General features: G+C 36.6%; 1 protein-coding gene across 1 annotated transcript in view; it reads left to right on the plus strand.

Annotated features, from left to right (window-relative positions):
* Positions 1-653: 653 nt before the first annotated feature.
* LOC122792349 (aprataxin and PNK-like factor) overlaps positions 654-15,118 on the plus strand; it is a 679,332-nt gene continuing 664,867 nt past the window's right edge. The window contains exon 1 of the mRNA XM_044060142.1: positions 654-950. Within this exon, the coding sequence (XP_043916077.1) occupies positions 858-950 (93 nt within the window). The 5' untranslated portion in view covers positions 654-857. The remainder of the gene's footprint in view (positions 951-15,118) is intronic.

Here is a 15,118-nt window from a genome sequence, read left to right on the forward strand (position 1 = left end):
ACTAATTCTGATGATATCCCTCACTACAATTCTCACACCATTTCTAGTCTGTCCTCCCCAAGAAGAAACTCTGAACCCCAAGCCAAGTGGCTTTGGTTTTACTTCCAGCTTTTACTCAACAGAGTTGTCTCAGGTAAGCCGTACCACTGAACACCAGCCAGCCAATAGCTCATTGAGCCATGGTTGCTGGGCTTTATATAAGACCAGACTGGCCAACAGAGGCACACTGATCCCATCCACACCTCAACTACTTATCACCGGTAAGTACTCATGCCCACTTTTGGGGACATTAGGCAACTTGACCAAATCACCTACAGACAATATTTACATCAAGCAGCAGGGTCACGGTGCCTAGTCCGCGGAAAGAGGCAAGGACACCACAAAAACATAATAAAAACATACAAATGCTACACAGGCATTGCCCAAAGATGAGGATCGAACTGTGTGCGTCTTGAGCTTGAGGGGGAACGACCTTCATCGTGCTGGCGTGGCGGATGTACCTTAACCATCACACCAAATTAGTTCAAAATTAATACGGTTACCCAGCGACCCGAATTTCTTTTAATACAGTTCATGTTTCACTTTATCTTTTGATCAAGGTAGTGCTGGTTGTTCTCATTAGTTATGTTTTGAACTGTCCCGCGTCACTACCATAGTTTGAACTCTTACAGTGCTACGCCATTCTGAGACATTTCTGAGTAGCACTCGTTGTATTGTAGGCAGGAACCATTTCCCAGGGTTACATTTTCTATTAGGAAGCGGTCTTTCAAACTAAACGCGGAAGACGTTGGTATAGTGATGTGAGTTGTATTATTTTGGCTGTGGATAGTATTGCAGTTTTGCGTTTTCATATAAGTATGCCAACTTTCGCGTTACAGCCTGTGAACGGCGATTCTAATATTGATCTCCCAGACGGGGAGACTTTAATTGGGAGAGGTCCTTGTTTTGGAGTAAGTGTCCTTTAAGAAGTTTTGTTTTTCTTTTAAGGATGGATAGATACGTGCCGCACGTGAAGCCGAGCGGGTATAATAAATGAACAATTTGAGCTATAACTCTGCTTTGCAGAGCTGGAATACTAATTTGTTTCGCTGCATATGGATAACACGGATTATTGATGAAGTTACGTGTAGTAAACATTAGTACTGACCACTGGATCGCGCCAGTACCGGAATGTTTCTGCAGTAGATTAGTTTGGCAGTTTCTGGTAAAATAACATTTTGGCAGATGCTGACTGACACATTTTTGATTGTCTGTTTAGAATGTGGGCCACTGTCCCGTTAAAATATATTTTTAGGGTGCTGCTCCCAACAGAATGAGTAATAACAAGACCCCAAGCGTCCTATCTCCCAACCAAATTAGGGCAGATTTCAACACAGTCGGGGTCAAATCCAAAAATAATCAAGGACACTTTCCCTAAATTAGTAGTATTAACTTGAGACAATGGCAGAGGAAATGAATGTGAATTAAACGTTTTCTGTACTAAGTAAAGTCTATAACTATTTTATTTATCAGGTGTAGTTCACCACCTTTTCTCCAAAAGTCACCAGGTTAAGGGGGGATTAAGAGGGACACAGTGCTATTTTCTTTGAAATCGGGGACATTTGAAAGGTATGTCCACTGTTGCTTTCGTTTATATACATTTGCACACCCACTCATTTGAATTTGAATACTGGCTCTCTTGTTACACGGCCACATGCTAGCTGTCACAATCACAGCATTGTTATGTTTGTAGTGAGCCCTGGTTTTATGTGAGTTAAATGTGAAAAAATGTGCTGGTTACCACCTGTCCCTATTTGCGAGGGACAGTCCCTTTTTGGGCAGTTCTGTCCTGCTAAAAAATGGCAAATGTCCTGAGATGGTAAGACAAAAAGATATATCCTAAGTTTTCTTTAATAGTTGCATAAATCAGTTATTTTATATTTGAAACTACTAAATGCTATCAGAAGTAGTATAAGCAACTTAAATACTGCATGAATAAATTTTAATTTTGGCAAAAAAGTTAAGTTCTGTCCTTTGCATTGGCTGTGGGTATGTTTTGTACTGCAATATTTGACATTTCTTCAAAAAAAATGTCCCACTTTGGGCATTTGAAAAGGTGGCAACCCTGTTAACAACTTAGAACTTCTTAAAACAATGAATGATAAGTTTTACTAGTGATGGAGCAAAATTTTGAGATAAAATTAAAGGCGATATTGTAGTTGAGAGCCTCACCAGTTTGTTTTAAGCAGAAGTGGGCGTGTCGCAAATTGAGTGACAACCCGGTCTGCATATTTAATTTGCTCTTGCATACATGATATGAAAATATTAAATGTACACAAACGGTTAATACAGTATTGCCCAGGAAGCTGTTCTTAGTAAAGGTCCTGCCAATGATACTGAGGAAGAGTCGGCTGTGACATCTGCACCAAAAAAAAAGAGTCCGTTTGGACATTAATTGGGACAGTGAACCATCGCATTCCGACTCTGACAAAGAGAACTATAATGCTACACAGTAAAAAGCTTGATGACGTGTTTTGACGGTTTCGTTTCTTTGCTGATTATAGTATATATTATAGTGCAAAAAAACTTGTTAATTACAGATGTTGGTAATGGTCTACTGTTATATTTACTGTCATATTACATGTCAGTGCACTTTTTCTTCGGTTGTACATTCGGAGAGAATGCATATTCATGAATGACATATCACGGGGGTGGGTTTTGGGCGGGGCTTGCTACTGCGCATCTGGTGAGGCCCTCAACTACAATATTGCCAAATTAAATGCCTCCCTATTATCAAAGTTTCTACCATATTAGTACATACTGTAGAGTACAATAAAGTGAGTAGCACATACAGGTCAGGTAAGGAGGGAGCTATGCATGATTAGTAGAGTAGTCCAAGGGGAGAGTTAAGGAGATTTAATGATCAAGGGTGTTAGTGGGAATGTGTGTGTGTGTGTGTGGGGGGGGGTAAGGTGATAATGGGATAAGATGGAGAGTAAGATGAGTAAAGATGGTGAAGAGAGGAGAATAAAAAAATAAGTTCGAGCAAGGTGGTAGGATAGTAAAGAGCTATACTATCTTAAGACTTGAAGATTTGTATTCCTCTGCTTCTGCTTTAGAGAGGGTAAGAGGAAGTGTTAGTAGGTAAGTAAAGATTAGATTATTTCACTTTATGCAGTAACTTGGCCTGATAGTTGCTATGTATTGTTTAAGTTTTATTTGAAAGCTGGATAAGTTTTGCTCAGTCCTGATGACACTGAGGTGGAATGTCTGACTTTGGTTACACAGAGTAATGATTTAGTAAAGTTGTGGTCTGCTCAGATGGTGTGATCTCAGGTTTCTTTTAGGGGGATGTTTATTAAGATATGCTGTACTATTGGGCATTTTGCGGATCTGTATAGGATACTATGTACAAGTTGAGAGAAGTGCAAGGTGTTTCATAGATGGAACCATTGGGGTTGTAGGAGGGAAGTAAAATGACATGTACTATTTGAAAGGTTAGAAACAAATTTATCAGTTTTATTGCAAGTCTTTTCTAGATTGTGTAGAGTTTTTTCAAGGTTTGTTAATATAGGGGCAGCATACAGAAAGCTTGGGAGAAGGAGTGACTTCACCTTTTAGCTGTGTGACAGAAGTGAGGAAGGGTTTGCTTTAATGTAACATGCCTAGTTTTTTATTATTTTTGGTTTAATATAACATGCCTATCTTCTGATTAATTTTGGCTTGATATAACATGCATAACTTATGAATAATTTTGGTTTGATATAGCCTGAAGTTAGTTTTCATAGTTTATGTGTTGGTCCAATTTGAGGTTTCCACTGAGGGTTATTCATAATAAATTAAGCATGAGGGACTTGTTCTAAGGTGGTGAAATTCTTTGTGGATCTAGGATCATGTTTTTGTAGTTATGGTTATTTTGGGTCTGTTGCTGTGTGAAAATCGTGATTTTATTTTTTTCTTATTGAGACTAAGTCGTGAATTCTGTAACCGTTTGTTCATGACATCAAATACTGCATTATCAATGATGTTAAGGAGATCATTGGTGAAAGTATTAGAGTGGAGGGCTAAGAGACAGCACTGAGGGACACCAACAGAGACAACGGGCAAAGGTGGAGTATGTATCTTCATAAAACTGCTTATGACTTGTCAAAGTGGAAATTGGAGAACCAGTTGAGAAGTAATTGATGAGCTGAGCAAGTCTTCTTATTAGTATCTTGTAGGAGTCTATGCTGAAGACTTTGGACAAGTCAAAAACATTTCCAGATTGAGATGACTGCCTTTGAGGTGTATTATGACCCTGTTTTGGAAAGATTTAATTGCAGTGTCTGTACAGTCTCCTGAACTTAATCCGTGCTGGATAAGTGTTAGGATGTTGTTGGAGATTAAGTTATGCAATGACTTGTTTGTGGATACTTTTTTCTAGTATTTTCAGTGGTGGGATAAAATAGTTGTATGCATGTAATTTGAGAAATGAAAAGTCATTGCTGTCTTTTTTTATATAGATATTATGTAATGTTGTTTCCTATGGTGTGTATGTTTTCCTATAGGTGGTAATCCATTAAGTACAGAAGAAGTAATTAGGGACCTGGGGACCCAAGTTGATAATCTCTCATTTGACAACCACGTGGCCAAAGTGGTTAGAAAAACATTTTATATAGCCCACCTAATCATGAAGGGATTCACATCTAGATCAGGGGAGGTCATCGTGCCTCTTTACTCATCCCTCATCAGGCCCATAATTGAGTACAATGCCCCTTTTGGGATGTACCTTACCAGACACCTGCAGCAACTGGAAAGACCCCAAAAGTACCTCACCAAGAGGATCAAAGGGCTCAAACAGATGCCATATGCTGCCCGGTTAAAGAAACTCCAGCTCTACTCAGTGGCATACCACCTGCTCAGAGGCGATCTGTGCCTGAAGTATAAAGCCATGTCCAACCCAGAATTAATGGACATGCTGCACCTCAGAAAATCCAAATCTCATCGAGCTACGCGCTCGAGAGACTTGAACCTCAGCACTGAAATAAATAGGACATGCTGGAGGGACAAATTCATAACCCAGAGGCTCCCTTCACTCTGGAATAAAATCCCAGTCCAGGTTAGGCAGAGTCCCTCATTGACTCTCTTCAAGAGGAATCTTGATGAGTGGATGGGAGATCGTAGGTTTACCCTGGGTATCTCTTCTGTGTCACTGTTAGACAGAGGCACAGTATACTAACCTCGAAAAAGGGCATAGCAAAATTCATTTAAAATGGGTGGCGAAAGCCAAACACACTCTGGCTAGGCTTATAAATGCCCTAGGGCAGATAGCCTCGTATGAACCTATGAACCTATGGATGGGAAAATCATTGTTCTATGATAATCTATATATTGAGGTGGATATGGATAAGACTACTGAATGGACTGCAGTTTTAAGGTATTCTGAGGGAATCTGGTCTGTGGCTAGGGCAGTGGACTTTTGTTTATGTAGACGTTTTCTTATGAGATCAGTGGAATGAGTTTTAGGAATAGCTTGGGGGGGTAGTGTGTGGTGTGGCACTTGTTTGTTGTATTTACTTTGTTTAGCTGAAGTAGTGTTTGGTGGGGAAAGGAGTTTGTAGCTTGTCCTGGCAGAGAATGGAAGTGTCTGCTCATGTAAAATATTTGGTCTTTTGTTATGCTGTATTGTAGTTAGTCTCATGTGGTATGGACATTGTTGTGACCCTTTCCTGGTCTTAGACGTTTGTTGATGCTGTTCCAGAAAAATTTAGGATTTCTGTTCCTGGAGGATTGCAGAGTGTGATAGTAGATCATTTTCTTTTTACAAGTTTTTTATTTTACTTTATTTTTGAGAATTCTGCATGTTTGTCAGCTGGACAGGCCGTTTAGTTATCTCCATTCTTTCCTTGTTTTGCCTGTGAGAGACATCACTTAAAATGACAAAATTGCAAATTAGTTGCCACAGAATCACCAGTACGTGTCCAACCACCTCTGCATTCGTAAAAATTATGTTTATTCCATAAAAAGACGAAAAACAAACTGTTTACACTTTAACACAAAATGGTTAAGCACGGTCACCCACACCTTGATGGGCTTCATCAGAACACTTTAATCACTGTAAGTACGCCTTATGTTTTAAAATTGGCACCAAATACCGGCTGATGTTAAACCTTTGTCCATTTAAATTCTTAAAGCAGTATCTGCATATATAATGTTACCGATTGTCTGAACTCAATTTTTCTTATCTATGTAAACAGCTCAACTATAATATACACATATGTGCATCTGCATAATGCACTTCCTACAAATATATCCTTTCCAATATTTTAACAACATTTAAATTATATATGAACACAGTACAATAAAAATAATGAAATAAAAATAAAATAAAACAAAACTGCAAATACAAGTGCAATTCATCATCCTACCCATCGCATTTGAACATAAATGAAACAAAATTTGATAAGGTTAATGCGAATGCATTACCCTCCTCATAATAAATTACAAAGCTAAAAATGCAAATATGCAAAAAAAGTATATGAAAAAATATCTGAAAAAAATGTGTGTGTATATATATATATATATATATATATATATATATATATATATATATATATATATATATATATATAAGGTGTATATGAATCCAAATATGCACATGCTTAATAATGTATGTCTATAAAATATTTGCACAACTTTAAAAACGCAGCTGACAAAAAACCTAATGAATGCATATGTAAAAATGCTAACTCCACCTGTTCCAGTCCAGTGTACTGCATCTTTATACTAACAATTGATGTATAATATTGATGGGAATTGTTACACCGTTATTAATACTAATACTGTCAACCTCTCCTTGACCTTAATATCAAATGTACCTCCATTATGCGTAAAATATTAATAATGTATGTAATATGAATATATGATAATATATAATAATAAGAATTTTCTTAAAACATATCCACCATAGTAATTCATCTCCAATATGGGCTTACAAGAAATATGGTCATTAAGACCGGGAGCTGTTGCTGCATCCAAGTACAGCTGCCACCAGGCTTCCTTATAACTCAATAATGTCTTGTAATCGCCCCCTGTAGGGTCCATTTTGATGATATCTAAAATAACAAATTTAAATTCATGTGTGTTTCCCTTCTTTTCAACATGTCTATATAAGGCGTTTGTAGGGTCCTTCCTCCTAATATTGTACATATGATCGTAAATCCATTTCTTGAAACATCTCTCCGTCTTACCCACATAATAACTTGCACATATACTACACTTCGCCAAATAAACAACCATTTTTGTATTGCAATTTCCTTTTATAAATGTAACTGTTGTCCTGAATCCATTGTGAATAATCAAATGTTCTTTTTCCAATATATACCCACATTGATTGCATGTTCCACATTTTGGTAGTGTGTGTAGTTGTTCCCTTAATTCTATCATTCACACCTACAGAGTGTTTCTCCAAGAACCTTTTAATATTTCGTCCCATTTTGAATACTATCCCTGGTTTGATACCTGTGATGTCTACCAAATTAGAATCTCCAGACATCAAGTACCAATATTTATTTATTATAATGATTACTTTACTAGCTGCTGGACTATACTGTATGATAAAGGATCTCTGATGTTGGACTGTCTCATTATCATTGATGTTCTTAGACTTAATAACTTTTTGTGCCTGATTATTGACAGTACCAGATCCTAGTAGTGGTTTGTATTTTTCTCCCATCCATGTATAGCATAATGTCTCACATCATGCATCATGTCCAGTGGATACCCTCTTTCTTGAAATAAACCGGTTATAAATTTGATTTCTTCCAGTAATTTGTTGTAATCAGATGTCATACGTACAGCTCGTATACATTGCCCTTTAAAAATATTGTATTTGAGCTTTTCCATATTCCAGGTAGTCACTGGAAAAAGTGTTTTTCCGATATATTTTAGATTTCAAACCACCTTCCTGTTTGTAAATGTAGGTGTCAAGATATGCAATTCCATCATAACTATGGGAGTAAGTAAATTTAAGAAAATCACTACTGTTGTTCAACAATCGAATAAAATCATCAAATTTATCCAGACTGTCATCCCATAATATGTATATATCGTCTAAGAATCTTGAGTAGTGTTTAATACTCAGATAGTGGGCACTGGGGAATAAGATGGTGTCTTCCCAGTCTAGCATGACCAGGTTGGCAAATATGGGAGCACAAGCTGCTCCCATAGCTACCCCCTGGTCTGCCTGAAGTGCTCACCCTCAAAGTAGATAAAGTTGTTATCATACATTCTAAGACTAAACATATTTCATCCCAGTTTAAATCTGAATGTTTAGTGATACTATTGCAAAAAGCTTCTAGTCCTGCTTGTTTAGGAATACATGAAAAGAGGTCAATGACATCTATAGTAACAAACATCAATCCTTCTTTCCAAGCTTCTGCAGGATACATACTTAAAAACTCCCAAGAGTCTTTCACCATATGTGGTATCTTATAATAAATATGCTTTAACCAAATATCAATAAATTTACCCATGGGAAATGTTTTTGAATTACTACCTGAGATGATTGGTCGAAATGGTGGGTCCTGTGTGTTCTTGTGCACTTTTGGTATACCCACTAAGGTGGCTAATCCTGGGATGTTTAACCCTCAAATAGTTGTAAATTTCACTGGATATTCTACCATCGATATAAAATTCCTCAATATATGAGTCTATTCTTTGATAGGCAATGTTGATCTCATTAATAGAAATAGGTTCATAATTACCTGAAGTATAGATAATGTCATGCATTCTCCTGATATATTAAATACTGTCATGTATGACAATCCCACCCCCTTTGTCTGGTTTCATCACCCTAATGTTAGTGTCCAGTTGTAGTGCTTTTAATGTTTTCCCTTCTTCTTCCGTCAAATTACTTTTAAATTTTGTCTTTCTACACTCATTATACATTTGATATATCTCTCTGGTCACTATTTTCTCATATGTATCTACCCTAGGGTGACTGGGTGGGATATAGGTACTTTTTTGCCTTTTCACTATATCAATGGTTGTAGTATCACTGTTAAGGTCCTTTGGAATATGTATCCTATGTTTGAACAATATTGCAAGATTAATCTTTCTGGTAAATTTCTTAGCCTCACATAGGCAGTCTACCAAGTCAAAATGTGGGGTGGGTATAAATTTCATCCCCTTAGCCAATAAATTAAAATGTATATCTTGTATTTGTAAATTAGAATAATTATAAATGTTAAAATTATTGTATGTGTATGTGCTATCATTAACTATAATATTATTACCTTGTGCAATATTGTCATTAATGCTGTTCCCTGCCACTGTTTGTTCTTCCACCACTGTTTCTGTTTGGTTCTTACTTGTGTATGGTATTGCTGCTGAAAATTGTTTTTGTATGGTTGTCCTTGTGGAATGTCGTCCCTCTGAAAATGTGATTTATTATTATGATAATGTACATTATCCTGAAAATTCCCTACTTTCTGTTCCTTACTATATGTCTTGTTCTCAAACTTCCACTTTCCTTTATCATTATACCAATTGTAGGCCAACCCCTTCTTATAATGTTCAACATCTCTTAAAATATTTTTTTGTTTCTTTTCACAAACATTTGAAATCCATCTCTCTTGCTGTTTTAAATTGTTTAGTATACAATCTTTTCCATTCCAAAAGTAACAAATCATTGGTTATTTTTGTGTTTAAAATCTCCATTTCCTGTACCAATTTACATAATTTTTCATCATTGTATTTTATCAACATTTTCATATAATTAAAACCACAGTCATCAAAGAATTGGTTGAATTCAACAATACCATTCTCTGTCAATACTAAACCCATTGGCATTTTGAAAAATCTCAAACCCTTTGGGACAATTTTCATACTAGTACATTTATGTAAATATGCATTATCAGCTTTTAAGTCATTTTCAACTTTTTCCCTGATGAATAAATCATGGCTTTTAGACTTCCCATAGTTTCTGAGTTGGTAATAATTTTATCTGACTCTTGTGTCATTTTGTCAAAGTTACAATTAATGTTTAAAAATTTGTTAAAATTGTATATCATTGTTTGTACCAACTCTTCCTGATTGATTATCAGGATGAATTTGGGAAGAAACAGTACCTTTATTGTGTTGCACGGCGCTACCAGTAACTGTAGAATAAGTTTTCTGTGGAAATACTCGTTTGGGCTTGGCGCCAACACGTTTTCCTTCTTCATCAACATTGTAGATAGAAAAGTCAAAGGTGAAGTCTGTGATGTTTATTTTGCTACTGTTAAGTGGCTCAGTGATGTCCAAAGCATGATCATTTTCCCTGGGACAATGTCTGACCCCTGAGCACTGTCCATTGGGAATAGAGAAACTATCATCATCTTGATCATTCTTTTTAAGATAGCTGGTAGTGTCCCTTTATCAAAATTGTTAGTGCAACAGGCTGGTATATTCTGCTCCATTATACAAATGTCACTAGCAGATTTTCCTTCACTTAACAGGTCAGCATTAACATCAGCTTTACCTTTGCCATTGCTATTCCACTCCTTGGGTGAAATTATAGCAGTACGTGTGGACGTGTTTTTAAACAATTCAAACAGTCTGCTGATTTCACCTTTGTGTGTGTTAATTTCTTCATGAAGCTGTAACAAATCCTCCTTCTCTTCTGCAGTTTGTTTTGGTGAATTGACACCGGTGACATCCATAGCTCCACTTACAACAACTGAATATACAATATACGATCAACTGCAAATTAGTTGCCACAGAATCACCAATACGTGTCCAACCACCTCTGCATTCGTAAAAAATTATGTTTATTCCACAAAAAGATGAAAAACGAACTTTATACACTTTAACACAAAATGGTAAAGAGCTTTCACCCTCACCTTGGTGGGCTTCATCAGAACACTTTAATCACTGTAAGTACGCCTTATGTTTAAAAATTCACAGAATGGAAGAACGGAGAAATATGTTGAAAACTAGTAACACCAGATTTTCTCCGCTATACAGGATTCCAATGAAGGCAGTCCCACAACCCGTTCGTAATAGCAGTAGTCTCCGTAAAGAACTGTTCAGTCCACGACCATGTAATAATATAGTTTATTCGTGGGCGAGTCTGGCAGCAATGATGTGATTCCACACACAAAGTGTTTAAATTTACGTTAGCGTGTGTTGCCTATGTTGTTACAGGTCTTGCAGCTGTAAAAGTGGGGTCCCTCCTCCTCGCTCTATGGTTCTGGTGCCTATGAATATAAAACATCATGGCGAGCACACTCTGGGTTAGATGCTCGGGAGCTGGGAGGAATACCTAGTTAAAATTTAAAGATCCTTAGGTTCATAGGCACCAGAACCAAATATACACATGCTTAATAATGTATGTCTATAAAATATTTGCACAACTTTAAAAACGCAGCTGAGAAAAAAACGAATGAATGCATATGTAAAAATGTTAACTCCACCTGTTCCAATCCAATGTACTGCATCTTTATACTAACAATTGATATATAATGTTGATGGGAATTGTTACACCGTTATTAATACTAATACTGTCAACCTCTCCTTGACCTTAATATCAAATGTACCTCCATTATGCGTAAAATATTAATAATGTATGTAAATAAGTATGTAATATGAATATATGATGATATATAATAATATGAATGTATAAAGGAAATTGCAATACAAAAATGGTTGTTTATTTGAGAGATTTGAGAGATAAACCTTATAATACATTATAGATATAGATTGAGAGATAAAGTCTGGGCACTTTACCAGAAAAATAAATCTCCACTCATCCATAATGAATATAAAACACTTAGAAACAAAGTAAAAAAGCTTATTATCACCGATTGACAAAATTACTTTTCCATACTCCAAAATACCAATAAAACAAATCCTCAGAAATTCTGGAAAGGAATCTCTACCCTTATCAATCCCGGCAAAACAGTCAACCCCAGCCTAGACCCCAATGCTTCTGACATAGATTTGGCTACACAATTCAACTCTTTTTTCATTAACTCTATTTCGAAACTAACCTCCTCATTCTCCAACACCACCACATCCTCTACTTCACCCCCATCCTCCTCTGCTAACACTCTTCCCTCCACTCCCATCACCACTCTCACTTCCTCTCCAATACCACCACTCTCTAATACCCTATCTCCCCTTTCCTCATCTTTCTCACTAAAACCTATTCCTACATCTACCATAAAAAAACTCCTCCAGAAACTAGAGTCATGCTCTAATGCCCCAGACAATATTCCTTCATACTTCCTTAGCATAGCTGCAGAAGCCATTGCCTACCCCATTAGTATTCTAATCAACCGCTCTATCCAAGAAAGCATAGTACCCCACATTTGGAAAAAGGCTTTTATCATACCTTTGCATAAAGGTGGCAATAATAACAATACTACAAACTTCCGTCCCATAGCTATCCTGTCTCCCATCTCTAAACTCCTAGAAAAGTGTATCCATCTACAGCTCCTACCTTACCTCTTAGACAATCACCTGCTGACTCCAACTCAGCATGGTTTTAGACCCAGCCATAGCATTATGACAGCCCTCCTCTCCTTCTTAGAAACTATAAATAAAGCCTGGGACTCTGGTCATATTGTTTCTACCCTCCTACTTGACCTCTCAAAGGCCTTTGACACTATCTCTCACAAACTACTTCTAACTAAACTCTCCCAGCTTATCTCCTTCCTCACTGAACTAGTTCTCTAGTTACTTATCTAATAGATATCAAGCAGTTAAATGGAAAAAAGCCACCTCCTTATTCCTTAACACCCCAACTGGAGTCCCCCAAAGTTCCATACTGGGTCCTCTCCTATTTAATATATTCATAAATGACTTCTGCAATTCTGTCCCATTCTCTAATATCATCCAATATGCAGATGATTCAACTGTTATCTGCTCTGCCACATCCATCCCAGTACTCCAAAAGCTTACACAAGATGCATTCTCAATCACTGAACAATGGATGAAAAAAACCCACCTAGCACTTTAATGCCTCTAAAACCAAATTAATGGTATTTACTCCCTCTAAACTCATCTCTATCAACACAAACTCTTTTTCAATCACTAGCCATAACAACACATCCTTGGAATTGGAAGGCTAAGTTACTTGGGGTTCAGATTGACAGTCAGCTTAAATTCAACTCCCACATTCAACTAAATATCAAAAAAACTAATCAAAAACTAGGCATGCTCTGCTGACAAAATCGTTACCTTACACCCTCTACTAAAATCACTCTCTCCTCCTCATTCCTTATCCCCTCTCTTCTCTATGGAGCCCCACTCCTAACTAACATACAATCTTCCCTCAAAACACAACTTTCCTCATGCTACAACAAAATCGCCAAATTCGCTACTAGCCATAAAGCATCTACCCACCACTGTTCTTCTCTCCACAAAATAAAATGGCTAGAGCTACCCAATCAACTCGTCTATTCTCAACTTACTCTTGCTCACAAGCTCATTTTCAAACCCTTCCTTTGTCCATCCCTTTCCTCTGCCTTTAAAATGCACCTTCCCAACAGAGTACTCAGATCTAATAACCAAAATCTAATTGAATTGTACAAACCAATTCGTCCCCCAGGTAAAAATCTCCTATCCTATGGTCTAGCACGTCTCTGGAACTCCCTAGCTCCAGCCATTCGTACCACCTTCAACCACTTTATATTCAAAAAATCTCTTTACTCTCCTCTACTATCCCAGTGGGAATGCTCTTGCACCCACCCTTCATAATTCTACACTGGCTTTATCTCCTTCCCCCTGCTTTCTAGGAACTTCCTTGTTTCTGCCTCTCCTAACTCATACATTCCCCCTTATACTTACTAAGCTAAAAAATAAAAAATGTATTATTTTGTTTCCTTTTTGCTAGCTTCCTAAGATATAATGGCTTCTCAGTATCTCTATTGAAATGTTTCCTTTTTCTAGTCTGTATCATCTGTAATGTTCATCACCAGTATGTTCTGCCTGAAATGTTATGCTCTAACTGTATAATTTTGTAAATGTTGCAACACGGATCTGAAACCTATGTAACCCTGTTTCTGGAGCTTTTCTCCCCAGGACTCAATTGAAAACGGGCTCATCTTGGCCCAATGGACTATCCTGGTAAACCAACTGCAAATAAATAAATAAAATTTGGCGAAGTGTAGTATATGTGCAAGTTATTATGTGGGTAAGACTGAGAGATGTTCAAAGAAACGGATTTACGATCATATGTACAATATTGGGAGGAAGGACCTTACAAACGCCTTACATAGACATGTTGAAAAGATGGGAAACACACATGAATTTAAATTTGCTATTTTAGATATCATCAAAATGGACCCTAGAGGGGGCGATTACAAGACATTATTGAGTTATAAGGAAGTCTGGTGGCAGCTGTACTTGATGCGACAACACCTCCCGGTCTTGATGACCATATTACTTGTTAAGCCCATATTGGAGATGAATTAATATGGTGGATATGCGTTAGGAAAATTCATATTATTATATATTATCATATATTCATATTACATACTTATTTACATACATTTATTAATATTTTACGCATAATGGAGGTACATTTGATATTAAGGTCAAGGAGAGGTTGTATTAGTATTAATAATGGTGTAACAATTCCCATCAACATTATATATCAATTGTTAGTATAAAGATGCAGTACATTGGATTGGAACAGGTGGAGTTAACATTTTTACATATGCATTCATTAGGTTTTTTGTCAGCGGCGTTTTTAAAGTTGTGCAAATATTTTATAGACATACATTATTAAGCATGAGTATATTTGGATTCATATACACCTTATTTATATATATATATTTTTTCATATACTTTTTTTGCATATTTGCATTTTTAACTTTGTAATTTATTATGAGGAGGGTAATGCATTCGCATTAACTTTATCAAATTTGGTTTAATTTATGTTCAAATGCCATGGGTAGGATGATGAATTGCACTTGTATTTGCAGTTTTGTTTTTTTTAGCTTTATTTCATTATTTTTATTGTACTGCGTTCATATATAATTTAAATGTTGTTAAAATATTGGATAGGATATATTTGTAGGAAGTGCATGATGCAGATGCACATATGTGTATATTATAGTTGAGTTACATACATAGATAAGAAAAACTGAGTTCAGACAATCGGTAACATTAT

This window comes from Protopterus annectens, chromosome 1.part2 (assembly GCF_019279795.1).
Source record: "Protopterus annectens isolate FY-2018-M chromosome 1.part2, PAN1.0, whole genome shotgun sequence".
In the NCBI taxonomy this organism is placed as follows: Eukaryota; Metazoa; Chordata; order Ceratodontiformes; family Protopteridae; genus Protopterus; species Protopterus annectens.